Below are 27409 nucleotides of genomic sequence, written 5' to 3'. Positions count from 1 at the left end.
TGCACCGTCTGAGGGTCAGCGCTGAGGGAATGATGCACTGTCAGAGGCGTCATCTTTCAGTTGAGTTAAAAGATTCCAGTTAACAAAGGATAGATGTCTCTCTCCCTGCCTTGGCTAAGATTCCTCCTTCAATAAACAGCACCAAAAAAAACAGCTGAGTGTTTCGTTTGCGTCACAGTTGCTGATACTAGTGTTAAGTAGCTGATATGAAACTGCATGAACAAAGTGAAATGTTAAGTGGAAGTCCTGAGGAATGTTTAACAATGATAAGCCACGAGACAGCCGGTGCACAGATGGTAGCTGGACGTACCCGAGGTGGGGCCCACCGATCATCAGGTCGAATACCTGCGCTGGGTTCAGCAGCTGTTTGAACTTCCTGAGGAACTTCACGCCCTGGTTATCACCACTTTTGGAATTCACCAGGACCAGGAGGGGACTGCTGCAGGATGAGGAGCAAGTGGCCTTCCAGAACCCTGAACAAAGGCAAGGACAGAACACAAGGCTCAGCAATGTTACTCCGACTGAGAGAATTAAGAAAAGACACTAAGCACAACAGCAATAAGGTAGGCTGATCGGGAAATTCCCAGGCACATCACCAGAGGGGAAAAATAGAGAAACCCAATCTTAATTGGAAATGAATGTTGGCATCCTGGAGATCCGTTTCCAGATATCCACGATGAGACATTCATATTTTCTACTGTTCCTTTGCTCTGGGTAAGGTCAGACATCCAGGGGATGGTCCCCAGGACCAGAATCTAACAGATAATGACGATATTTGGGAGGTCATCCTTTCCAGCCCATTATGGAAAGAGGGCCTTACCTGTGACAGTACCCCACAGCAGTTCCAAGCTCTGACTTCCTTGGCCTATGTGCTGAGGCGTAGCAAAGGCCCTAATCCTTGAGAGGGGAGATGTCAATAAGCGCAAGGGGATGGATGACCTTGATGCTCCATCAGTTTGGGCTGAGCCAGCTTTAAGGCAGAAGCCCCCTCTCAAGTACTTCCCTCCAAGGCCAGACCTCATTCCCCCACATCATCCACACTGTCCCTTCTTGAAAACAATGTAGAAGAAATTCAAAAGGATTTGGTTTTGAACAGCACTGTCATGCATCACTTCCTTTAGGGTCTCAGCCCTTCCAACCTCCTGACAATTCCTTATGCAGACAGCTGCCTCATTCATTCATGCAGGAACACCCATTGAACAATGAGAAGGCATTTAGCACGCTTGCCTTCATTGCTCAGACCTAGGAGAAAGGGAGGACAGCAGATGCCGGAGATCCGAGTCGAAAAGTGTGGCGCTGGAAAAGCACAGCCAGTCAGCCAGCATCCGAAGAGCAGGAGAGTCGATGTTTCGGGCATAAGGCCCCTAATGAAGGTGTTCCTGATGAAAGGCTTATGCCCAAAACATTGACTGTCCTGCTCTTCGGATGCTGCCTGATCTGCTGTGCTTTTCTAGCGTCACAACTTTTGACGTCATTGCTCAAACGTTTGAGTATAGGAGTTGGGACGTTATGTTACGGTTATACTGCACATTGCTGAAGCCTCTCCAGGAGCACTGTGTCCAGTTCTGGCCACCCAGTTATAGAAAGGATATTATTTAGCTCGAGAGGATTCAGAAGAGATTTACCAGGAAGTCGCCAGGAATGGAGGGTTTGAATTATAAGGAGAGGCTGGCTAGGCCAGAAATATTTTCACTGGAGCATAGAAACCTGAGGGATGACGTTATAGATGTTTATAAAATCATGAAGCGCATAGATAAGAGGAATGACAAGTGTCTTTTCCCTATGATGGGGATTTCAAAACTAGGGAGTGTACCTGAATTAAATTGAATTGAATTGATTGTCACAAGTACTTTTAAGGTGAGATGAGGAAGATTTAAAAAGGACACAAAGGGCAATTTTATTACACAGAGAGTGGTTCGTGTTTGGTATGAACTTCTAGAAAAAATGGTGGATGCGTGTACAGTTACAATTTGTAGCTCAGGTTGAGGTTGTAACATCACCACAGGAAATGACATCACCAACCCAAAGAAACCCAAACATATAAATACAAAACAGGAATTTTCAGCATTGCTTCATGTGAGGTCCACTGAAGATGTTACCTAATAAGGTAACAAAAGGTCTGGAAATGAACCTTTCAGCTCAGCGAGCAAACCTACATCCAAAACAGATACAAAGTTTAAAAGACATCAGGATAAGTACATGATTAGGAAAGATATGGAGGGATACGGGCCAACTGGGACTAGTTTAGTTTGGGATTATGGTTGACATGGACTGATTGTATCCTATGGTCTGTTTCTGTGCTGTATGACTCTATTACCCTGATTTTACAGGTATCAGTAAAGTAAATGCAACTCACAAGGTCTGTACATTTATTCATAGTTCTTCTCAATTCCAACCCATAAAGCAAGATGAACTTTCCTTAATGACTCCCTCACAACCCACAGGGCAATATTCTCACACACACGGCCACAAACTAACACACGATCCCAGAGGGAAAGTAAGTCATACTTGGGTATAGATGTACTGGCCATAACTGAGCTCTTTTTCAAGTAAGTGTCACTCAACACTTTTACTGGTTCTTCCTTCTGGGAACGATAGTCACACACACAGGGCATCGTACGTAACCTTTAGGCTAAACGCAAGTTGCACTGATATTTTTGCAGGGATTATCCAGTGGCAATTATTCCTGAGCAGTGCACAGTGACCTCTAACAATGGACATATAATCTCAGCACTAACCAGCCTCTGCCTGGGACTGAGTTGATTTTGATTTATTGTTGTCACATGTACCTAAGTACAATGAAAAACTTTGTTTTGTGAGCCGTACAGGCAGATCACTGCAAGCATGGTGCTTAGACAGAGCGAAGCACATAAGGTTATGGCTGCACAGGAGGTGTGTAAGGCAACATCAACATTAGGTTTGAAATTAGAGAGTTGAAAATGCGTTGCTGGTTAAAGCACAGCAGGTCAGGCAGCATCCAAGGAATAGGAAATTCGACGTTTCGGGCATAAGCCCTTCATCAGGAATCTTATGCCCGAAACGTCGAATTTCCTATTCCTTGGATGCTGCCTGACCTGCTGTGCTTTAACCAGCAACGCATTTTCAACTGTGATCTCCAGCATCTGCAGACCTCATTTTTTACTTGAAATTAGAGAGGTCCATTCAGCAGTTTAATAACAACATTCAGTCAGTTCACTGCTGTGTTAATTCAAAATGAAACTATGTACAAAAAGCTTACAGTGAACCAGGAGATATAGGTGAATGCTGTTCAGCCTCTCGCTAACTTCACAGCAGTGATCAGACTGACACTTCCCAAAAGTCTCACCATTCCCTATCTTCTGTGAGATAAAGCCCCAGGTCAATGTGGTATAACTGACTTCTTCCACGACCCCTTGCATGTGCTGGGGAAACAATCCTGACTGGAATTGCTCCTTTAACATATTAGAAATAGGCAAGCCAGATCAGACATGAGTTGACTAAATGGCCGAGGTGGGAGCATTATGCGTCATGCTCCAGTCATGTTTAATCTCACTATATTGTGTCATTTATGTCTTCACTACGTTGAAGCATGTTTCCATAGCAACCATCAGACTTGATAGCTCATTGCTGCATGGCTGAGTCAGAAGTCATTTTTAAAAACCAATCTGCGAACACTCACGGTACCAAAGTGGAGATTCCCTCCCTAACCCAGAGTGAGAAGTTTAGATTTAGAAAGCAATTTTTAATCAGAGCTGGGTGTCGCTGTGTGCTGACATAAAACAACACTTGCTCTGTGCAAAAATAAAAGGATCATAAAATGGGAAAGTTTACATCATACAAAGAGTTTCCTTCCCAGGATACCATTTATGAAGGGAACCTCAGCATCACAACTCCTTTCAAAGAGACAATCTCACCATAAGGATCCCTTGTAACATTTAAGTCTTTAAGCAAATCCATGTGTCTCCCTCCCTCCAATCAACATGCACTTACACTGCATGTGGGTGCTTACAATTTTGCATGATTATATCATTCCATGTTTGTCTGTGTGTATTTAAGTGCATTTCTGGGAGCACCTATGTACATATGGGCATTTGTTTGTATCATTTTACCTGTATCTGTGTGTGAACGTGTCTGCCGATTAGTGTTTGCGAATGCCTATGTATTTGAACCTATCACTCTGCGTGTGTGCTTGCGCATCTGCCTGTCTGTTTGTCTGTGTCTGTGTCTGTGTCTGTGTCTGTCTGTCTGTCTATCTAGAATAGAATAGAATTCCTACAGTGTGGAAACAGGCCATTTGGCCCAGCAAGCCCACGCTGACCCTCCGACGAGTCACACACCCAGACCATCCCCCAACCCTATTACTGTGCACTTACCCCTGATCAATGCACCTAACCCACTCATTCTTGAACACTATGGGCAATTTAGCACAGCCAAAACATCTAAATTGCACATCTTTGGATTGTCTGTCTGTCTGCCTGTGTCTCTGTTGCCTGCATATGTGTCTGTGTCTCTGTGTATGTGTGTGTGTGTGCCTGTATCTGTGTGTCTGCGTTTGTCTGTGTGTGTCTGTGCGTCTGTGTGTGTATGTGTCTGTGTGTCTGTCAGTGTTTCTGTGTGTCTGTATGTCTCTGTGCGTGTGTCTGTCTGCCTGTATGTCTTATGTCTGCTCTGTGTGTAATGTCTATGTCCATGTGTATTCTGCACAAAGCTCTTCTGCTGGCATTGAACCAATTGCTGTTCACCTCCATTGGTTTGATGGATTGAAGAGAATGGGATGACAATGCTCAGTTACTGCGGGACTTCTGCCTTTTCAGTTACTCACCGTCTGGGTCGATGCTGTTCAGGGCTGTTGGAGGAATGACAGACAGCTTGCACTGGCCCAGCGGGCATTTCCTGTCTAACTGCTCCTTGCATATATTGTGGACCTGAAAAACAGGGCACACATGCTCAAACAAAGCTCCCCATACAGATTTCCAGTAAAAATCACAACAGGAGAAGGCCTGGGTCACATAGAAGACAACAGCAGATTGTCACTCTCCACACCCAGCCTCATATAAACAAAATTCCTTGCAGGCTTATGAGACTACTATCTGTGTTCACAGCACATCAGGAAGAGGGTCTGATTATGAAAGATCTTATTTATACTTAAAGAAGATTAAAATGATCCAAAGATTGATCTTGAGAGTGGAAATGAGTTTAAAGGAATCTGTTTTCTCTCTCTATTCCATTTGAATAAATGATGTGGGGATTGATAGGAAATGTGATAGAAAGGAATAGAAGGATGTGTTGATCAGACGAAATGAAGTGACATAGGACTCTAGTGTGGGACAGAAACAGCAACAGTGGGGCTGTATGCTGTCAAATTCCATACAACTCCATGAAACAAGAATGGAGCATTACAGATATCACCATCTCGATTGACTTCTGAAGCCTTCAAAAAAATCACTCCATAAATAGCAGTCAATTAAAGGATGATTATAAACATGAACCACGTGCGTGCTCAACATTCTAAAATGTCTTCATCAGCTGACACAAGGGACTGGTTACTACGTGCCCCTATTGGGTGGGTTTTCAAGTGGGAAGGGGGCATGCAGAGCAGAAGGGTGCACCTTCTTGTTTATCCCTGAACTCAGCCCCATGATACAGATAGTGGGCACGCATCAAAATTGCTAAGTCACCATTATATACACATGGATAATTAAGAGTTAACCCCATACCTGAGGAGTACCAGATGGGGACAGCATAGAAGGAACTTCACATTTACTTTACAGGGGTAGAGGAAGCTGTACTGTGTCTAACCCCATGCTGTAATTGTCCAGAGCGTGTTTGATGGGAACAGTATAGAGGAGCTTTACTCTATGTCCCATCCTGTGCTGTCCCTGACCTGGCAGTGTTTAACAAGGGAAATGGTGAAGAAGCTTTACTAACTGGTAACTGTTGTGCTTAATCTGACTGCATTTGCATTTGTTATACAGTTTCCAAATAGCCCACACCCCTTCCAGAACAGAAGGGTGTTGGAATTATGACCTTGAGTTCCATTCAATAGAACTGCACTTAATGAGTTCCTTACTCAGCGGAGAGAATGTGCTGAGCCCCACACCTTAGTGGTGAGGTCAGTGAGAGGATTTCCGGAGACAAGGTGATGATTTCATTGCTAATTTACTGATTGAATTGGCTCAGCTTCTGTATGACACAATGCTTCTTGAATGCTCACTTGAGTGAATGCCAGGCTCATAGAAAATTATTTTTGGCAACTGCTATCAGATGGCTCTTCCCCAGTGTCAGCCCAATCAGGATGTAGGGGAGGAGGGGGGGGGGTGGAAGCAACAGCTACTGCCATCTCCCTTACCGTCTGGACCCTCAAGGTGATAGTAGCAATAAGATAGTCCAATATTCTGGGTATCACATGTCAGATTGCACAGTTTACCCTTGAAGGTGTACAATGTAGATTCATGAGAATTATATTAGAGCATCTATGGTTAAATTATATGGATAAATTATTTCAATTTGGCTGGCATTTCCACAAACATAGAAGAACGAGGTCATGTCCTTTTTTAAATAAAGTAATAGATTTTGACACATAGGAATGAGTTCCTCTAAATGGTGAGTACAGAACATGGGACAGAATTAGAAACGGGCTACTGAGGAATCTCTTCGCAGCTTCTGGTTTCATTTAAGATGCTCTCAATCGATGTACCGCCACCAATCCTTCCCCTTTTAAAAAAATTAGCCTCAGTTACTGATATCAAATGGGGAAGGAAGCCCACACGAAAACTTCAGTAAAAAGCCAGTCTCACTCTTGTTGAGCAGAATAGGGTTATACTGGATAATACCACTTGCATCTGAGTTATATGATAGCTTCTTGTGAGAGCTCAGCCTAGAGTTAAGAGCTCTTTAAGTAAGAAGTACTCGTATTATTTAAGAGCCAGTACATATTGCTATTTCACTTTATCATATTTTTAAATCAACATGTTCAGGCACTTCACGACACACTGTGCAGCAGGTGGGAGGGGAACTCAAGCCTTTGAGTCTGAGGGAGGAATGACCACCACTTCACTACAAGAGCATCTGCAATTTAGTTTCATGGAATATAGCCCTTACAACAACAGTTTGGTTAGCTCCTCCCACAAACAGTACTTCATATCCTGATGGGCAGTGCCTACCTGGTGACATCAGTTAACCCCTTCAGGGATTAATTGTCCAAAATGACAAAATCCGGAAGCACTTCTCACACATAGGGAAATCTGGAACAGTTCCAGAAGGCTGTGGATTCTGGGACAGATACAACTGTGATCACTCAGATGCTTACTGGACAAGGGGGAGGGGGGGGGGGGGAGGGGGGAGTGTTTGGTCGTGGGAAAGTCAAAAAATGGGATTGAGGTAAACGCCAGCGATGAATGGACATGACAGCGAAGCAAACTAGCTTCTGATTAGTGAATGAGATGACACTGTGCAGACCAACTCTTTGGAAGACTTGGGACGTCAATCCAGCACGACCCACACTGACCCTTGCTGGACTTGCATGTGTTCAGACTTGGACAGACAAGGCTGAGTTCTGATTCGCATGATCAGAAACGTAACATTGATACTGATCCCCCTCTCTGTCTAATTTCTCATGTGAAGTAGAAGAGGGCTCAGTAATCCTCAATCCAGGAGGCGAGAGAGGTCCTGGTCATGAAAGAAAGCGGGAGTGGACCACATACACAAAACTAATAAGCCCAATTACCCCCTGGCAGCAGGGGAGATTAAATCTGCCATTGCAGCATTGGCAACCATTGCAAAGTGACCAGAAATGTTTTCAGGTGAGGTATTGGAGGATGGGGTGAGAAGGAAATTGAGGAAGTAGGATTAAGGGAATAAGGAAGAAAGGGAGAGGTAGAAAAATAATTCAGGGATTGGAATTTGCGGGGAGATGGGGAGGACAGGGAGATTGGGAACAGGGATCTGGGAATCATGAGCAGAGGGAAACTGGGAATCGTGGGAGGTGGATATGAGGAGCAGAGGGAGACCAGGAATTATGGGAGAGGGTATCAGGAGCAGAGGGAGACTGAGAATGGGGGGAGAGGGGGGTATGAGGAGCAGAGGGAGACTGGGAATCGGGGGGGGTATGAGGAGCAGAGGGAAACTGGGAATCAGGGAGGGGGGTATCAGGAACAGAGGGAGACTGAGAACAGTGGGAGAAGAGGTATGAGGAGCAAAGGGTGACTGGGAACAAGGGGGAGAGGAGGTATGAGGAACAAAGGGAGACTGGGAATCGGGGGAGGGAGGTTTTAGGAGCAGAGGGATACTAGGAATCGGGGATGGGGTATCAGGAACAGAGGGAGACTTGGAAAAGGGAGAGGAGGGATATGAGGAGCAGAGGGAGACTGGGAATTGGGGGAGGAGGGATATGAGGAACAGAGGGAGACTGGGAAAAGGGGGAGGGGGAGTAAGAGGAGCAGAGGGACTCTGGGAATCGGGGGAGGGGGTATCTGGAGCAAAGGGAGACTGGAAATCGGGTGAGAGGGGGTATCAGGAACAGAGGGAGACTGGGAATGGGGGAGGGGTATGAGGAGCAGAGGGAGACTGGGAAAAGGGGAGGCGGGTATCAGGAACAGAGGGAAACTGGGAATGGGGAAAGTGAGTATCAGGAACAGAGGGAGAATCAGCACAGGCAGTAACACTAGTCATCACTAGAACCACAGCACTGCTCGTACATTCGAGAGGGACAGAGAGAGAGATGGTTAGTGGTGGTTTAATGTGAGGGTCACCACACCTCAAGGGTGAGGTCAAGAAGATGGGACCTTCAAGGTCACCTCAGCTGGTTCGGGAATTGAAGCCAAGCTGTTGGCGTCATTCTGTATTGCAAACCAGCTTGAGTTGGTTAGCGTCGTAAACCCGTACTGAACACTTGCAGTGCCATACTTTCACTGTTAGCCTGGCTCACCAAATTATTTTCCAAAAGTGAGAGTACTGCTTGACTTGTCTTTCTCATGTTGGAATCATAAAGTCAATTTTGTTTTAACTTATTTGTGGATTATGGTTGGCAAGGTCTGTATTTACAGCCTTTCTTTATACAACTGAGCTGCTTCACCACATAACTTCTGAGGACAGTCAAGGTTCAAGTGCATTGTTGGATGTAGAGTGAGATGTGGTCAAACCAGGCAAAAATGACAGTTTTCCTTCCCCTAGGGATATGAGTGAAGCAATTGAGTCTTAGAAAAATCTTGTATTTTTTGGGTCTCCATTACACCAGCCTTTTCAGTCCAGATTGAATTAATTAACCAGAATTAAATTCCCTGACTGCTGTGATGGGATTTGATCTCACATTTCCGGACCATTAGCCCAGGCTTGAGGGTGATTAGTTCAGTGACATAACCACAGTGCTACCATATTCACATAATTATAGCACTCCTACTGTTGCACAGACTGAGACCTGCTATCGCAGCACAGATTATGTATTCACCCCAGTCAGAGTTACAATTAAACCATTTCTTTTCTGAGTCACAGAGCAGCTGTCCCATTTCAAATCAATCCTCCCAATTTGCTGACTCACTTTTCACAGAAACAAGTGAGTGCATCGAGCTGATAGCTGTGCTGGCAATTTAGTGGATAATCTGTACCACACAGTGCATCACACAGGAAATGTAGAGAGAGAGAGAGGAACATCAAGATGGGTGAATGGTGGGTCCAGAAGAGAGGCCTCCGATTAAACCCCTCTTCATACAATTGGAAGCAAAATCAAACAGAACCCATAACTGATCATTTGATTGGTCATTTCTGAGTCATAACATGTGGGTCGAAGTCAAACTCCAGAAACTAGAGTCCCTGCATCACCATCACCACCACAGTACCCAGGCCCAACACTGATCCTTCCATTAACATGATTAAAAACAGTCTGTGTGCTCATTATAGTTCATGGGAGCTTGTGGCACATTACTTGACATCATTAGGGATGCCCTGAGTGAAGATTTTCATTTTTACATGGGCAAGTTTGTTCTGTTCTGACTCTAACTTGCCCATCAGCATCTGCTGCCCAGGGAAAGAGAAATGTATCCCACTACAGGGAGTCATCCTTGGGGCAAATCACACGGTGTGGTACCCCCCTCCCCTGGGGAAAATCACACTGTGTGGTAATCCCCTCCCCTGGGTCAAATCACACTGTGTGGTACTCCCCACCCGTGGGGCAAATCACACTGTGTGGTACCCCCTCCTTTGGGGCAAATCACACTGATACCCCCCTCCCCTGGGGCAAATGACACTATGTGATAACCCCCTCCCCTGGGGCAAATCACACTGTGTGGTACTCCCCACCCGTGGGGCAAATCACACTGTGTGGTACCCCCTCCTTTGGGGCAAATCACACTGATACCCCCCTCCCCTGGGGCAAATGACACTATGTGATAACCCCCTCCCCTGGGGCAAATCACACTGTGTGGTACTCCCCACCCGTGGGGCAAATCACACTGTGTGGTATCCCCCTCCCCTGGGGCAAATCACACTGTGTGGTATCCCCTTACCTGGGGCAAATCACACTGTGTGGTATTCCCCACAAAGGGCAAATCACAATGTGTGGTACGCCCCTCCCTGGGGCAAATCACACTGTGTGAGCCCCCTCCCTGGGGCAAATCACACTGTGTGGTATCCCCCCTCCCATGGGGCAAATCACACTGAGTGGTACTCCCCACCCGTGGGGCAAATCACACTGCGTGGTACCCCCCTCCCCTGGGGCAAATCACACTGCGTGAGCCCCCTCCCTGGGGCAAATCACACTGTATAGTACCCCCTTCCTCTAGGGCAAATCACATTACGTGAGCCCCCTCCCTGGGGCAAATCACACTGTGTGGTACCCCCTCTCCCTGGGGAAATCACACTCTCTTGTACCCCCTTCCCTGGGCAAATCACACTTTGTGAGCCACCTCCCCGGGGCAAATCACATTGTGTGGTACCCCCTCTCCCTGGGTAAATCACACTCTCTTGTACCACCCCCTCTCCTGGGGCAAATCACACTGTGTGGTACCCCCCTCCCCGGGGCAAATCACACTGTATGGTACCCCCTCTCCCTGGGGCAAATCACACTGTGTGGTACCCCCTCTCCCTGGGGAAATCACACTCTCTTGTACCCCCTTCCCTGGGCAAATCACACTCTGTGAGCCACCTCCCCGGGGCAAATCACATTGTGTGGTACCCCCTCTCCCTGGGTAAATCACACTCTCTTGTACCACCCCCTCTCCTGGGGCAAATCACACTGTGTGGTACCCCCCTCCCCGGGGCAAATCACACTGTGTGAGCCCCCTCCCGGGTGCAAATCACACTGTATGGTACCCCCTCTCCCTGGGGCAAATCACACTGTATGGTACCCCCTCTCCCTGGGCAAATCACACTCTGTGAGCTGCCTCCATGGGGCAAATCACACTGTGTGGTAATCCCCTCCCCTGGGGCAAATCACATTGTGTGAGCCACCTCCCTGGGGCAAATCACACTGTGGTGGTACCCCCTTCCCATGGGGCAAATCACAATGTTCAGGCATTCTGCCTCCACTCCAGGGCAAATCGACTGTGCTTCCTGATCCTTACCCAATCCCACTCCTTTGGCCAGAACCTTCCAGCTCCAGTTCCAGCTCTCGCTCCCTGCTGACCAGCTCCCAGTCACCAGTGCCCTTCTCATTGTTTACCCAATCATACGGTTGTTCGGCCCCGGTTGCTGCTTATAGACTCACTGAGGAGAGAAGCAGTTTGGGATTGGCTGAACAACCCCTCGCAGATTCTGACCATCCCATTGGCTGGATGCCCCCATGAGGGACAATATTGGGAGAAAATTCAACCCCTGCCCGAGATTGTGCATTGCTATCTCCTTTTCTGTTTTAAAAGATCCTGTGTAACCGTGCCATCCGTGATTGAAAATACCCACTCAATCAACATTCCGCGGAAACTCTTACAATTGCTTTGCACCACAGGCACCTCCAGTCCTGCAGTCTCCGGACACTGCCACAGGTTTTATCGCAGACAGCACATCGGGCACTGACGGGCAGGTTCCCCTCCAGCCACTGGTGAGGCATGGCAACCTGCAACAGAGCAGAGCTCGAGGTGAGTTCACCATCACAACGCTGTATCTGGCACCCACATGGTCTCCAAGCCCACCAATGCCTACTGTGTATACATTAATGCAATGTTAATGCATCTTTATATGCACCAACATCAATCAAACCATCAGACACACCCACACCCCATTGTGTTAGTGAGCAATTGTAAATAACAAGTGACAGAAATATCACCTGGCTTCTAATGGAAGCACAACACAGAGTTTAGAAGCAATTCTAGTGGAGCCCAATGCTTCAGACTCTCCACTCCCCATGCTAGTGCCAACCTTCCAGACCGAAGTGTCCCATTGATATTGGTGCTGGCGAAACCTCAGCCCCAGGTGCACACTGGCCTTAACATTTTCTGCTTTTGAAGTCCCATGTCACTTGGACGTTTCTACATTCTAAGAGGAGTTTGTCTCCTGATCCTTGACAGGTTCAGCCTCTAGCTGAGATATTGATCCCACCTCTCGGACAATAACACATTAGCTTGTATGGTCATGTCAGAGTTGGGAGGAGCAGGGGAAGTGAGCAACCATTGGGTGTTAACTCTCGGGGCATCAGTGGTCTCAGTAAGTAAATGGAACCTATCAGAGGAACTGCATGCAAATGATGTGATCTGCTTGATTTCAATGCTGTGAAAATCATAGTTTCCCTACACTGTTGAAGCAAGCCATTCAGTCCACACTGACCCTCCAAAGAGGATCCCATCCAGACCCTTACTCTATCCGCATAACCCTGTATTTCCCATGGCTAACCCACTTAGCCTACACATCTTCCGACTGCGAGAGAGAACAAGAGAACCTGGAGGAAACCCACGCAGACAGGGGGAGAATGTGCAAACTCCCACAGCCAAGGCTGGAATTGAACTCAGGCCCCTGGCGCTGTGAGATAGCTGTGCTAACTACTGAGCCACTGTGCTGCCCCCGTGAGGATGAAGGGAAAGGTAGTACATAGATGAGCTAGTGATGAGAAAGCTTGAGAAAAGAATCTTCAGAGATCAATAAACAAAGAATAGGGAGATGAAGGATCAAGGTGAGTGAGGGATCTCCAATCATGTGGGATGCATTCATTATTATCGAGTCATTTTTGTCAAAAATTGATTTTTAATTTAGAAATAATGAATGAATTTACTAAGCAGCCCTTTTTAAACTCTATTAATAGAACTCAATGGATGTCACCATTGTACTTACCCCATCCTCATCTTCAATGATATCACTTCCTACAGAGGCCAGTGTGGTCCATTTGCAGTTGTTGATCGCTCTAACAGCACATCGCTTGTGAGCTTTAAACTTACACACTGTCAATTTAAAAGCAAAGGTTCAGTGTGTTGTCTTTAGCAGCAGACCCACTACATGCTCAGCCTAACAGCTCCCAGTTAAGAAAGCCATGGCTCAGAAACCCCACATACTCTGAGGCCATTTGATACGTCAGGCAGGATTAAACTGATTTGTACAGAATTACCAATCTGTATAGTACCTCACCATTACAAATAACCTTGATAGCCAACATTAATTCGACAACAACAACTGATCTTTATATAGTACCTTCATATAGTGTAATGAAAAGCTCCAAGCCACTCTGGAGGAGCATTTTAGTACACATTTTGACCCAAAGTTGCATTAAGTGATATTAATGGAGATGGTCACCAGTCCATAGGCTGGTCAGGTTACCAACTGTGTTTGGAATATATTAGTGAAGACATCAACACAAGGCTTCCTGCCTCCAAAATAAGTTAGACATTGCACCCCTACTTCACCATCTCCCAATCCCAACAACCCAACTTGACTACAATCAATATGGTCGCTGAAACTCCCAGAATCCTCTGTGCTGCAGAAACTGGTCAATCCTTGTTGCCAGAACGAACATATGTCATTTTGCAATCTGGGTGCATTGCGACCTTGCTATTCTACTTTAAGCCCAACCACAGTGTCTTGCGGTCAATCACAGGAGTCCCCATGAGATAAATCTTCAATGGCAGGAGGCTCCAAGCCAATCCTACATGCTGGGCCAGACCCTGACTTGCATTGCATTAAAAAGAAATGGTGCTACACCTAACCATGCCTTGTGATAAGATTATTGATCAAATTGCCCATCTTCATTCTGACCCCAATTCTGCCATCTCTGGTAAGGGATATAGGTTCTTCCATCCCTTTAAATGGTCATTCTGCTATCTCTCACTACCTGCGGCTCCATTCACCCCAAGCTGCTTCCTGCTGTGAATTGTTCCCTCCATCCTATGATTGATACTGCTGAGGACTGAGCTGGCTGTTTTCCTGGTGAATTGTTTGGACATTCCCAAAATGTTACACTTAATGCTAACACAGTGTTTGGATGAAACATCCTGGCAACATAAGGCTGTGGAGCCAAAGAAAAATAACTTCCCAGGTAATTCCAGGTGTCAACTTTTAAAATATTTGCTCCCTACTGTTTTGTGATGTTGATGTGACAGTAATCAAGGCAATGAAGTCACTCAAGCTCATAGTAAGGACCCTCCTACCTTCACAAGAGAGCCCGTGAGAAGTCATTCCTGACAGGGCCTCCCGGCAGACATTGCAGAAGGTGGGGCGGGCGTGGGATGTCGCGTACCAGTTGTGCATCCCTGAGAAATGCTCCATGTTCAGCTGGCTGGCCTGAGGAAGACCCAACAACAAACGTGCTCAGTTTGAAGCTCAGAGGGAGGATGTCAAATGCAGAGGTAAGACATGTGCTTTCAAATACCCAGCCATGGTCACCACACCCTGAGCGAGAAGCACCACTTAGTGTAGTGCATAGACACTCAGCATTTATGTAGATGTCTCTAAATAGGAATGATCATCCATCCATCCACTCTCTTCCTTCCATTGCCTCTCCACTATCACGCACTCTACTTCAACATTAATTCCAGAATGCATTTAAACTCCATCCTATTATTAACTGACTCCCACACATCTAATCAGCTCTGTCGTTCTCTGTGCACTCTGATTGTCATTGACTCTATTCCGCACATTTAAACACATTTCCAGAGTCCATGTATGTGGTGCCCCCTCTTAAATGTAAACACAGACACAAAAACACCATGCAGGCAGACAGACATACGGCTACATATCTAGGTACATATTCTCACACAGATGCACACACACACACACACACACACACACGTCACAGACACATGTCACAGACTAGATTTACATGTTCACACAGGGGCACTCAGACACACCTACACTCACATACATGCACACAATCACATGCACAAACAAGAACACAGACACAAAAACACGTGTGGAGCTGTGTATATAAACCCTCACAGGCAGCCACAGCGTGGGAGAATGAACAGCAGATTGACAGTTAGGGTGCAATGTTCCAGGGACGGACCAGATGTCATTTCTGACAGAGTGTGAAAAGAACTGACACTTCTATTTCCTTACCTCATAATTCTCAAGTTTTTGGACAGACTTCAGTGCAGTGATCCAATCCTCCATCTCTTTCCTACTCTCTGCACACAGGATTAATTTTCGGAAAGGCGTAATGATCTGAAAATAAAGCTCAATTTAGAATACAGAACCCTTTTTCTGATGGAGCCTATGTTTAGCCCTGGGTGTCTCTATCTGAGTTTGAACAGCGGTTAATTCTGAGATCTCAGGGAACAGGTACAGACATTATGGCCAGTTCCATCTGAAAAGGCATAAGTGGAACCAACAAATGTCCAAACACAACGATGCTTCCTACATATTAACGGTGTTTTCTACAATCTTCTTCCAAGCTACTTGTTGGGCTCAGAAAACCGAGGAGACTGAATGTTGTTCTGCACTATAAAACAATCCACCGTCTTTAAAACTGATAAAGAGTAGGTAATGATGCAAGAATTGTAAGGGATAAAACCAGTAGTAAAACAATACATTGTATACAAACTGCACTATCTTAGAGCTTTCAATATCTCAGGGATCTGGAGGGAAGGAGACTGGAAACAGGTGAAGAACTTGGTAAAATGACTAGACCATGCAGGTCTGAAAGGCTGAACTTCACTTGAATAGATATTTTCTAGTGCTGGGATTCCACATTGTACCTTTTCCTTTCCTAACTCAATGTGAAGGGACTACTTATCAGGAGATAAGGTTATTTCAGTCTCTACACAGCAAATTAAAGTCTATTAATGAGAGCCAGTGCTGTACCTACTGACTCAAAATGACAATTACCCTGAAGCCATGCCGCTGGTCAGAAGACTATACCATTGTCTGTGTCCGTCAAGGAATGAGAAGCTACTTTGGCAGCTCATCACTCAGTGGCTTATCACTGAGTCAAAGGTTGTACATTAAGGCCTCACTCCAGACACTTGAACATAGTTAAGGTTGACAATCGAGTGAGGTGCTGGGGCAGTGCTTCATTGTTAGCTGTGTCAGTGACATATTCAACGAAGGTCCTGCCTACTATCTTAGATGAATGTCAGAGGCTTCCCGTCACTGTGAGAAAAGTGTAAAAGGGTTTTCCATGACACGCCAACTGTTTGTGAGTTTAACCTGAGGGTCACTATGCCTCAGACAAGAAGTGAGATCCAGAAGACAGTAAAGCTTTTATAGTGACCTCAGCCAGGACTGGAATTGAACCTACATTGCTAACATCACTCTGCAGTTCAGTTCTAGCAGTGAACTGGTTAACTGACCTCCACCGCAGGGGAGCATGTTGGCTCAGTGGTTAGCACTGCTACCTCACAGTGCCAAAGACCCAGGTTCAATTCCAGCCTCGGGCTACTATCTGTGTGAAGTTTGCACCGTCTGCCTGGAGCTCTGGTTTCCTCCCACAATCCAAAGACATGCAGGTTATGTGGATTGGCCATGCTAAATTGCCTGTGGTGTGCAGGCTGGGTGGGCTAGCCTTGGGAAATGTGGCATCACAGGGAGAGGTTGGGGAGTTGGATCTGGGTGTGATGCTGTTTGAAGGGTTGGTGTGGACTCATATTGCACTGCAAAAAGTTTGTGATTTAGTCTTTGACCAATATCAACAAACGTTTGCATCACATTGCTTGCTTGTTGGTGTTGTATTTCCTACATGGCAATATTCTTCAAAAGGACTTCATTGCCTCTGAAGAGCTTTGAGGCATCCTGATATTGTGGGAGGTGCCACACCAACACATGTCTTCCTTGGTTTAATTTCCAGCCAGTCAATGATTAACCCCTTGGCGGGTGGGTGAAATCAGCTGCCCCCACCAGTGTCAACCAGAGTGAAACCTTCTCATAATCTTTTGGTTGCTTCATTTGGGTAGATTGCTGGCTCAGTAGCTGATCGTGTGCAGAGACACAGCCTGTCCCTCATGGTAGAGTGCTTAGCAAGCCTGCTTCATGAGAAGGTACTCCCTGTAGTTGCTGACTCTAACTGTGGGTGATTAACTGGGGGTCACCATGAGTCACAGGGTGCCATCACATTGGACAATTTAATACCCACAATTATGAAAAACTTTGACTTCAACAGGAGCAGCCTTCCTATATCTTAGCACACTCTCCAGCTCACAGTATTTGACCCTCACTGTAGAGTAATTGCCAGAGACATAACACAGAGAGATTTATTTTGGCCACCATGAGATAACTTCACGACTTTTAATTGGGAGAAGGTTACAGGGACTTCAACATAATTCCAGATTCAGAGAGAGGATTCTTTTGACACTATGGGAAAGACAGTACAGTGGTCACTGCTCAACAGAGAGATTAAATCAGGAAAAAGCAACGACTTACGGTAAAACTGTTGTTAATGTTTTTAGTGCTGGTCTCAGCAACACTGGCATTAGACAGGTCAACCTCATCGAATATTAAGGACTGGAATGAGAGAAACAAAACAAATCACAATCAGAATACAGGTTGAACCAGGAGCAGGACTTCGGGTGCAGGTGAATAAGGCAGACTAAATCAGAATACAGACTAAATCAGAATACAGGCTAAATCAGAATACAGGCTAAATCAGGAGATGGGTGACAATCAGAATATGGGCTACAGCCTAAACAGGAATCATCAAATTAGCATGGGCTTGAGGTTAGGTGTGAGAGAATACTTAATATTATACTTTGGGTAATTAGATCAGAAATAGTGTGGGTCAGAGGACCAACACTGAGGGAGTGCCACACTGTCAGAGGACCAGCACTGAGAGAGTGCCGCACTGTCAGAGAACCAGCACTGAGGGAGTGCCGCACTGTCAGAGGACCAGCACTGAGGGAGTGCCGCACTGTCAGAGAACCAGCACTGAGGGAGTGCCGCACTGTCAGAGGACCAGCACTGAGGGAGTGCCACACTGTCAGAGGACCAACATTAAGGGAGTGCCACACTGTCAAAGGACCAACATTAAGGGAGTGCCACACTGTCAGAATGTCAGAACGCAGAGTGTAATCTGAATAAAGGCTAAATTAGAATACAGGCTACAACCAAACCAAAGCTACAATCAAAACACAAATTATAATCAGAATACAGCCTAAACAGGAATCAGCAAATGTGGATGGGCTTGAGGTTTGATGTGAAAAAGAGTACTTTATATTGTACTTTGGGTAATTGGGCAATGGGTAGTCTCTGAACTCAAAGATTATGGGTTCATGCCCCAATCCCAAGATTTAAACAAATAACCCAGACTGTCACGTCAGCGCTGAGGGAGTGCTGCACTGTCAGAGGGTCAGTGCTGGGGAATGCTGCACTGTCAGAGGGTCAGTGCTGAGGGAGTGCTGCACTGTCAGAGGGTCAGTGCTGACGGACTGCCACACTGTCAGAGCGTCAGTACTGAGGGAACACCGCACTGTTGGAGGGTCAGTGCTGAAAGAGTGCTGCACTGTCAGAGGGTCAGTACTGAGGGAGTGCCACATCATCAGAGGGTCAGCACTGAGGGAGTGCCACACTGTGAGAGGGTCAACACTGAGGGAACACCTCACTGTTGGAGTGTCACAGTGTTAAGAGAGTGCTGCATTGTCAGATGGTCAGTACTAAGGGAGTGCCACACTGTCAGTGGATCAGTGCTGAAAGAGTGCTGCACTCTCAGAGGGTCAGTGCTGAGGGAGTGCTGCAGTGTCAGTGGGTCAGTGCTGAGGGAGTGCTGCACTGTTAGAAGGTCTGTACTGAGACAGTGCTGCGCTGTCAGTGGGACAGTGCTGAGGGAGTGCTGCAGAGTCAGTGGGTCAGTGCTGCACTGTCAGAGGATCAGTACTGACAGAGTGCTACGCTGTCAGTGGGTCAGTGCGGAGGGAATGCTACACTATTAGAGGGTCAGTGCTGAGAGAATGCTGCACTGTCAGAGGGTCCGCACTGAGAGAGTGCAGCACTATCAGAGGGTTAGTGCTGAGAGAGTGCTGCACTATCAGAAGTACTGTCTTTCAAACAAGGCATAAATTCTTCCCTTCCAACTCTACATAAAACTTCTCTATTCAACAAGAGTACAGGAGAAAAATGAGGGAAGATGGAAGAAACAAAAGCTAGAGTTGGAACAGGGATGTAGGTTTTGGAGAGTGTACTCCTCGACATATCGATGTAACAGTTCTGGCTGATGGAGCTAATATCGGGACTGATTCCTGGCAGGAAACATAGGAGCTAGAAAAGCAGCCACAGAATATGTTGGAATCGGATAAGCTTCATGGAAGGTCATGGAAGTATGTCTCTTTGCCTTGCCCTGTGCTGGATACAGCGTGGTCTTCCTCAAGCAATCTAGCAGTGACGGCAGATCTTTCATTGTACTGCTTTGTGATTCTTAGTCATCAGACAAACATACCAGACAGCTTTCCCATCATTCCTGTTTTTGATGAAGGAATCAGAGAGAGTTCTTAGGGATAAAGGAATCAAAGGAATGGGGAGAAAGCAGGACTAGAATGCTGAGTTGGATGCTCAGCCTTGATCGTGCTGATGGGGGGGTCAGGCTTGTAAGGCCAAAGAGCCTATTCCTACCGCTACTTATGTCTCTGCAATAAACATACAAAACTTATAAAACAAATGAACCCACGGATCATCTTTAATGATATGACTTTCAATTTGTTGACAGAAGACACTTTTAATGCTGACAGTCTTATAAGATTGACAATTGTTGCATCCTATCACCCGAACTGTTTAAAACGAATAATTTCCTAAAAGAGGTCGTGGAAAATTAGATGCTTCTGCTCTGTTCCTGACTGACACGTCACCCAAACAGCCTGTGTTGCCTTCAGCTGTCTACCTGTGAAGAAGGCTTGGCAACCTTCTGCAAACGAATGTGTATGAGAGGGCTGTGAGCATAGATTATCTGTTGTAGACCCAGGTACATGACTGAGTCTGAAATAATTTTGCTGCAAGTATTTGCAAAGTTCATGTTCAGGTGCTGACACTTGGACCTACTGGAATTGCCATGTGTTGAATTGTTAGAATAGTCATGTCAAAAATTTGAGCACCAAGAATCAGGAATTGCATTGGAATTTCCTGGATTGGAATTGTCAGGAATGACACTGGATTTAATTTATCCAGATCGGAATTGTCAGGATTGCTACTGGATTGGAATTGTCTGGGTTGTAATTGTCAGGAATGGCATTGGTATGGAATTATCAGGATTTGAATTGTTCGGGTTGGAATTGTCAGGAGTGTTATATGATTGGAATTGTCTGGAGTTGAATTATCAAGAATGATATTATTAGGATTGCCATTATCCTTAATGACCCAAGCAACATTCCTGCTCAGTCACCACCAGATTACAGTATCCGCCCAACTGCTGATTATGTATTGCTGCTGAGTTATGTCTGTTAGCAAATTCATGATACCATTCAAGATGATTAATATTTGCAAGGTGATTTGAGATAATTATGTTGATAGAATGTAATGCTAATGCCCTCCATATTATGTTACAGTGAGGATTGGTTAGCAACAGTCCTAAGTGTTAGTGAGTCTGGGTGAGATTCCTTATCAACTCATTGGAAAATGATGAGCAACATGCCTTGCTTCAGTTGACAAGCGTGAACAGTGTCAGCCCTGATGGCTTTACCTTTGAATCCTTGGCCCAGTATAGAGTTCGTCCTCTGAGCTTAAAGTATCTTTTCTTCCACCTCTGGAATGAGCTGGTCTGCTTCAGTAACAAGCCTTCATTAATGCTTTTCTGTTAAAAGAAATTGGAATAAGGTTCATGAGTAATTTTAAAAGAAAAGCTGTGATATGATATGGACTACGATAGCATTTGCAGAGCGAGTCTTTACTCTGTTGGTTAAAAATGGATTAAATGAGTCCAATCCTTTGTAATGCCGTGAATGAAGGTGGGCAGAGAGTATGTTATTTGTTGCTTGTCATTCTGTTTGCATATAAACAATATATCTCAAAAATTAGTGAACAAATTTCTACAAAAGTTAATACATAGACAGGGTAAGAGCCAAAGATGAGTTGATTAGTTTCTGCTACAGGTGCAGATCCAAATTGGCATCTTGGACTTTTCAAATAGACCATTAACTTGGGGAAGGGGCGAGTTGTTTTGTTTATAAGAATGCTCAGTATTGTTGAATGGAAAGAAAAAGCAGTTCTGACATTTCAGCTGAGTAAACCTTCATCAGGGCGGTTTGTCTGAGATGTTGTGTGTGTCCCACTTTCTCCGCTTTCTCCTTTTAGCACCTTAATGATCAAAGACAGATCATCTATTGCTCCTTTCTTTGACAAAACTAGTCCTATTCCACAGGAACATGGTGTTATGTTCAATCCACATCACCCCTCCTCTTCCCCCCCACCCCCAACCTCACAGTTTTGTTTCATATCCATGGAAGTGCCATTTGCCAGCACCTAATAATATGAGACATCACCCTCACCCCAAATCACAAACAGGTACAGTTGGAGGCTTCAGAAAATTCCATGCAGCAAATCTCACATACTCTCAGCATATAGCAAGAAAGTTTTGAGATGTATTAAACTGAATGTGGTATGACATATCCACCACAATGTCCCCTTTCCATCCTCTCTCTGAAAATTGGAATGGTTCTGAATGTCTTGGATCTGTTCTTAGAGAATGGAAGGAGAGAAGGAAGGAAGACCAACTGTTGATGAGACTCTCCAACATCTTCTCCTTGTTCTGTTTGGTGAGACTTATGATACAGGATTCTGAATTCATCCTTTGAATGTCTCTCAATGTTGGTTTATCATCACTTTTCATCAGCACCTATCAACACTGTCAGACTCCTCATCCACAGTGGTGTTAAACACTTGCAGGGCATATATAGACCAATACAAAATAAAGCCCATTCACCCAATTACTATCCCATCAAACACTCCAGGGCAGGTACAGCATGGGGTTGAATACAGAAGTAAAGTTGCTTTTACACTTACCCCATCAAACACTACCAGTACAGGTACAGTGCAGGGATATATAAAGGGTAAATTTCCTTCCTGACTGTCCCAATTAAATACAGCCAGGGATCCATATCTAGCCCTGTGCTGTAGTTGTCCCAGGAGTGTATGATGGGACTCTCTAGAGGGAGTTTTACTTTCTATCTAACCTGTGCTTCACCAGTCATGGGATATGACAGTGTAGAGGGCATTTTACTGTATATCTGACCCCATGCTGTACCTAGCCTGGGAGCGTTTGATGTGACAATGTAGAGGTTGCTATACTGTATTTCTGTTAGATTCAAATCTCCCTCTAATCTTTGAAAATTGAAAGGAAAGTTCCATCGACGCCATCGCCATCCGACACCCCTGGGACACAGACAGTGCAGGGGTTAAATCCAGTATAAAACTTGCTGTACTCTTGTAAACTAAAAAGTACACAGAAAGTAAAGTTCTCTTGGCACCGTCCCAATCAAACAGTTCCAGGATAGGGAAAGTCCAGGCTTAAATCCAGAACAAAGCTTGCTCTACTCTTTTAAATGAGATGTAAACAGAAAGTCAAGTTCCCTCGACACCATCCCCATCAAAAACTCCTGGGACATGGTCAATACAGGTTAATTCCACATGAAAGCTCACTCTTCCCTTTTAAACTGAAAGTAGACCTCCCTTGACATTTTTCCACTATACACTTGCAGGACAGGCACAGCACAAGGTTAGAGACAGTGTAAAACTTCCTTTACACTGCCCCATGAAACACTCCCAGGACAGCTACTGCACTGTATTCAATACGGAATAATGCTCTCTGTATACTGTACCCATCAAACGCTTGCAGGGCAGGTTCAGAACAGGGTTAGATACAAAGGAAAGCTCTCTCTTTTCTTAAACTGAAAGCAAAGCTCTCTCAACTCTTAAACAAAAAAGTAGAGCTTGCCCTACTATTTTAAGCTAATTAAATCTCACTCTACTCTTTTATATTTTTTTTTAAAGTAAAGTTCACCCTGCTCTTTCTAATCTGAGAGGAAGTCTCCTTCCATATTGTCCGCATCAAACACATCCAGGAAAGGGATAGCTCATTTTTACATAACACTGTCAAACACTCTCAACACCCTCCTCTTCAAATACACCCAAAGCAGGAACAGCAAGGTGTGAGATCCAGAGTAATGCTTCTGGAGTGATTTTAACAAGGTCAGGGTGTTGAACCTCATAGAATATGGGTTTCCTAACTGGGGTTGTTAATCTAGTCCAATCAGGGAGCCTTGACTAAAAGGTAGTAACAAGGAGTGTCAGACATGCTGGTCACTCTGAGAGCTGGCTCTGAGGGAATTGGATCAGTGTCAAGGGCTCTTGGTGTGCAAATAAAGAGTGATATATATTCTAGCTCCTTGAAAACCGCATTCGGGTATTGGAACTGGATGAACTTCGGATCATTTGGGAGGCAGAGGGAGTAATACAGAATATTTGCAGGGAGGTAGTCCCAGCTCGGGTACAGGGAAAAGATAGATGGGTTACGGAAAGAGAACAGGCAGACAGTGCAGGGATCCCCTATGGCCATTCCCCTCAATAATAAGTATACCATTTTGGATACTGTTGGGTGGGGAACCTGCCAGGGGAAAGCCACAGTGGCCAGGTCTCTGACACTGTGGCTCAGAAGGGAAGTGGGGAGAATAGAAAAGTGCTACTGGTAGGAGACTGAATAGTTAGAGGAACAGACTGGAGATTCTGTGGTCACGAATGGGACTCCCAGAAGGTATGTTGCTTCCCAGGTGCCAGGATCCAGGATGTCTCTGATTGAGTCTACAAGATTCTGAGGGGGGCCGGTGAGCAGCCAGAAATCGTGGTGCACATTGGCACCAATGACATAGCCAGGAAAAGGGATGATCTGAAACATCATTTCAGGGAGTTAGGTTGGATGCTAAAAAGCAGGATGAGCAGAGCAGTAATCTCAGGATTACTACCGGTGCTACATGCTGGTGAGATGAGGACAGGGAGCAAGTGCAGCTAAACACGTGGCTACAGGGCTGGTAGAGGAGGGAGGGCTTCAGATATGTGGATCATTGGGGTACCTTCTAGGGAAGGTGGGACCTGTACATGAAGGATAGGTTGCATTTAAACAGGAGGGGCACCAATGTCCTAGGTGGAAGATTTGCGAGAGCACTTTGGGAGGTTTAAACCCATTTGGCATGGGGATGGGAACCAGAGCTACAGAGCTACAGGAGAGGGTAGTTTTTGAATGGGCAGAAATAGAATGCAGAGAGTCTGTAGAGAAGAATACACAGTTGATAGGGCAAAGGGATGGGTTAAAGTGTGTCTGTTTCAATGCAAGGAATGTCAGGAATAAGAGTGATGAACCTAGAGCATGGATCAGTATTGGACCTATGATATTGTGGCCATATTGGAGTCATGGATTTGATAGGAATGGTTTCTGAATGTTCCAGGGTTTGGATCTTTTAAAAAACACAGAGACGGGAGTAAAAGAGGAGGGGGAATAACATTGTTAATTAGAGAGTGGATCACAGCTGCAGAAAAAATTCCTCCCACAGTCCAAAGATGTGCGGGTCAGGTGAATTGGCCATGCTAAATTGCCCGTAGTGTTAGGTAAGGGGTAAATGTAGGGGTATGGGTGGGTTTCGCTTCGGCGGGTCGGTGTGGACTTGTTGGGCCGAAGGGCCTGTTTCCACACTCTAAGTCTAATCTAATCTAATCTAAAAGGAGGTTGCTGAGGAGGGTTTGGCTACTGAGTCAGTATGGGTGGAAGTCAGTAACAGGAAAGGAGCAGTCACTTTATTGGGTGTTTCAGAGAAATGGAAGAACAGATTGGACAGCAGATCTTAGAAAGGTGCGGATGTAACAGAGTTGTTGCTATGGGTGACTTCAACTTTCCCAATATTGATTGGAACCTCCTTCGTACAGATGGTCTGAATGGAGTCGATTTTGTCAGGTGTGTCGAGGAGGGACTCCTGACTCAATATGTAGATAAGCCGACTAGGCGGGAGGCCATGCTGGATTTGGTGCTCGGCAATGAGCCAGGCCAGGTGACAGATTTCTCAGTGGGAGAACATTTCAGTGACTGTGACCACAACTGCCTCACCTTTACCATAGCCATGGAGATGGATAGGAACAGACAGTATGGGAAGGTATTTAATTAGTTAAGGGAAATCATACTGCTATTAGACAGGATCTGTGGAGTATAAATTGGGAAAAGTTGTTTTTTGGGAAATGCAAAACTGAAATGTGGAGGATGTTTAAGGGAGACCTGTTGCGAGTGTTGGATAACTTTGTCCATTAGAGACAGGCAAGGAATGGTAAGGTGAAAGAGCCTTGGGTGACAAGAGCAGGGGAACTTCTCATCAAGAAGGAAGCTTACTTGAGGTTGAGGAAGCAAGGCTCTGGCACAGCTTTATAGGATTACAGGGTAGCTACGAAAGAACTCAAAAATGGACTGAGGAGAGCTAGGAGGGGGCATGAGAAAGCCTTGGTGGGAAGGATTGGGGAAAAGCCAAAGGCATTCTACACTTACGTGAGGAATAAGAGAATGATCAGAGGGTAGGGCCGATCAGGGGTAGTGGAGGGAACTTTTGCCTGGAGTCTGAAGAGGTAGGGAGGCCTTAAAATGAGTTTTTTGCTTCAGTATTCACGGGAGAGAGGGACCTTGTTGATAGTGAGAACTCCATGAACCAGGTTAATAGGCTTGAACAGATTGATATTAAAGAAGTGGATGTACTGGAAATCCTGGGAAGTATAAAGATAGATAAATGCCCAGGGCCAGACCAGATATATCCAAGTTTACTCCGGGAAGCGAGCAATGAGATCGCTGCACCTCTGGCAATGATATTTACATCCTCATTCTCCACGGGAGTAGTCCGGATGATTGGAGGGAGGCGAATGTTGTTCCTCTGTTCAAGAAAGGGAATAAGGAAATCCCTGGGAATTACAGACCAGTCAGTCTTAGGTCTGTGGTAAGCAAGGTTGTGGAAAGTATTCTGAGAGGTAGGATTGAAGACTGTTTGGAAATACAAAGTTTGATTAAAGATAGTCAGTATGGCTTTGTGAGAGGCAAGTCATGCCTCACAAGCCTTATTGAGTTCTTTGAGGATGTGACTAGACAAGTTGATGAAGGTTGAGTGATGGATGTGGTGTATATGGATTTCAGTAAAGATTGCCCATGGTAGGCTCATTCAGAAAGTTAGGTGGTATGGGATACAGGGAAATATGACTGTCCGGATACAAAATTGGCTGGCTGAAGGATGACAGCGAGTGGTAACAGATGGAAAGTACTCCGCCTGGTGGTCAGTGATGGATGATGTTCCTCACGTATCTGTTTTTGGGCCTCTGCTCTTTGTAGTTTTTATAAATGACTTGGATGAAGAAATGGAGAGGTGGGTTAGTAAGTTTGCCAGTGACACAAAGGTTGGTGGTGTTGTAGATCGTGTCGAGGGCTGTTGCAGGCTACAACAAGACATTGACAGGATGCAGAGGTGGGCTGAGAAGTAGCAGATGGAGTTCAACCTGGATAACTGCGAAGTGATTAATTTTGGAAGGTCACATCTGTATGGTGAATACAGGGTTAAAGACAGAATTCATGGCAATGTAAAGGAACAGTGGGATCTTGGAGTCCATGTACACAGATACCTCAAATTTGCCAGCCATGGTGATAGGGTTGTTAAGAAGGAGTGTAGTGTTTTGACTTTCATTAAACAGGAGATTGAGTTTAAGAGCCACAAGATTTGCTGCAGCTCTATAAAATCCTGGTTAGACTATATTCGGATGACTGTGTCCAGTTCTGGTCACCTCATTATAGGAAGGATGTAGATGGTTTAGAAAGGGTGGAAGAAGGAGATTTACCAGGATGCTGCCTGGAATGGAGGGCTTGTCTTATGAAGAGAGATTGAGTGAGCTGGAGCTTTTCACACTGGAGAGAAGAAGGAAGAGAGGTGACTTGATAGAGGTGTACAAGGGAATGAGAGGCATAGAGAAGATGGACAGAGACATTTCCCGAGGGCACACAATGGCTGCCATGAGGGGTCATAATGTTAAGGTGATTGAAGGAAGGTTTAGGGGAAATGTCAGAGTTAGGTTCTTTATGGTGGGTGTGTGGAATGCCGTCCCAGCA

The 27409-nt window shown here is 45.4% G+C and overlaps 1 protein-coding gene across 2 annotated transcripts in view; it reads right to left on the bottom strand.

Moving 5' to 3' along the window:
* The window catches only part of si:dkey-172j4.3 (diacylglycerol kinase delta), a 224155-nt gene that overhangs the window by 68279 nt on the left and 128467 nt on the right, over window positions 1–27409 (bottom strand). For both annotated transcript variants that reach the window (XM_060832574.1, XM_060832576.1), the window contains exons 2-9: window positions 20981–21091; window positions 17743–17823; window positions 15445–15549; window positions 14538–14670; window positions 13231–13337; window positions 11897–12022; window positions 4802–4904; window positions 311–473 (exon numbers count right to left, since the gene is read on the bottom strand). In XM_060832574.1, the coding sequence (XP_060688557.1) occupies window positions 311–473; window positions 4802–4904; window positions 11897–12022; window positions 13231–13337; window positions 14538–14670; window positions 15445–15549; window positions 17743–17823; window positions 20981–21091 (929 nt within the window). The remainder of the gene's footprint in view (window positions 1–310; window positions 474–4801; window positions 4905–11896; window positions 12023–13230; window positions 13338–14537; window positions 14671–15444; window positions 15550–17742; window positions 17824–20980; window positions 21092–27409) is intronic.

The sequence above is a fragment of the Hemiscyllium ocellatum genome, chromosome 11, assembly GCF_020745735.1.
Source record: "Hemiscyllium ocellatum isolate sHemOce1 chromosome 11, sHemOce1.pat.X.cur, whole genome shotgun sequence".
NCBI classification, from domain to species: Eukaryota; Metazoa; Chordata; class Chondrichthyes; order Orectolobiformes; family Hemiscylliidae; genus Hemiscyllium; species Hemiscyllium ocellatum.
The sequence above is the reverse complement of the archived record's forward strand: the minus strand, read 5'-3'. Positions and strand labels throughout refer to the sequence as shown.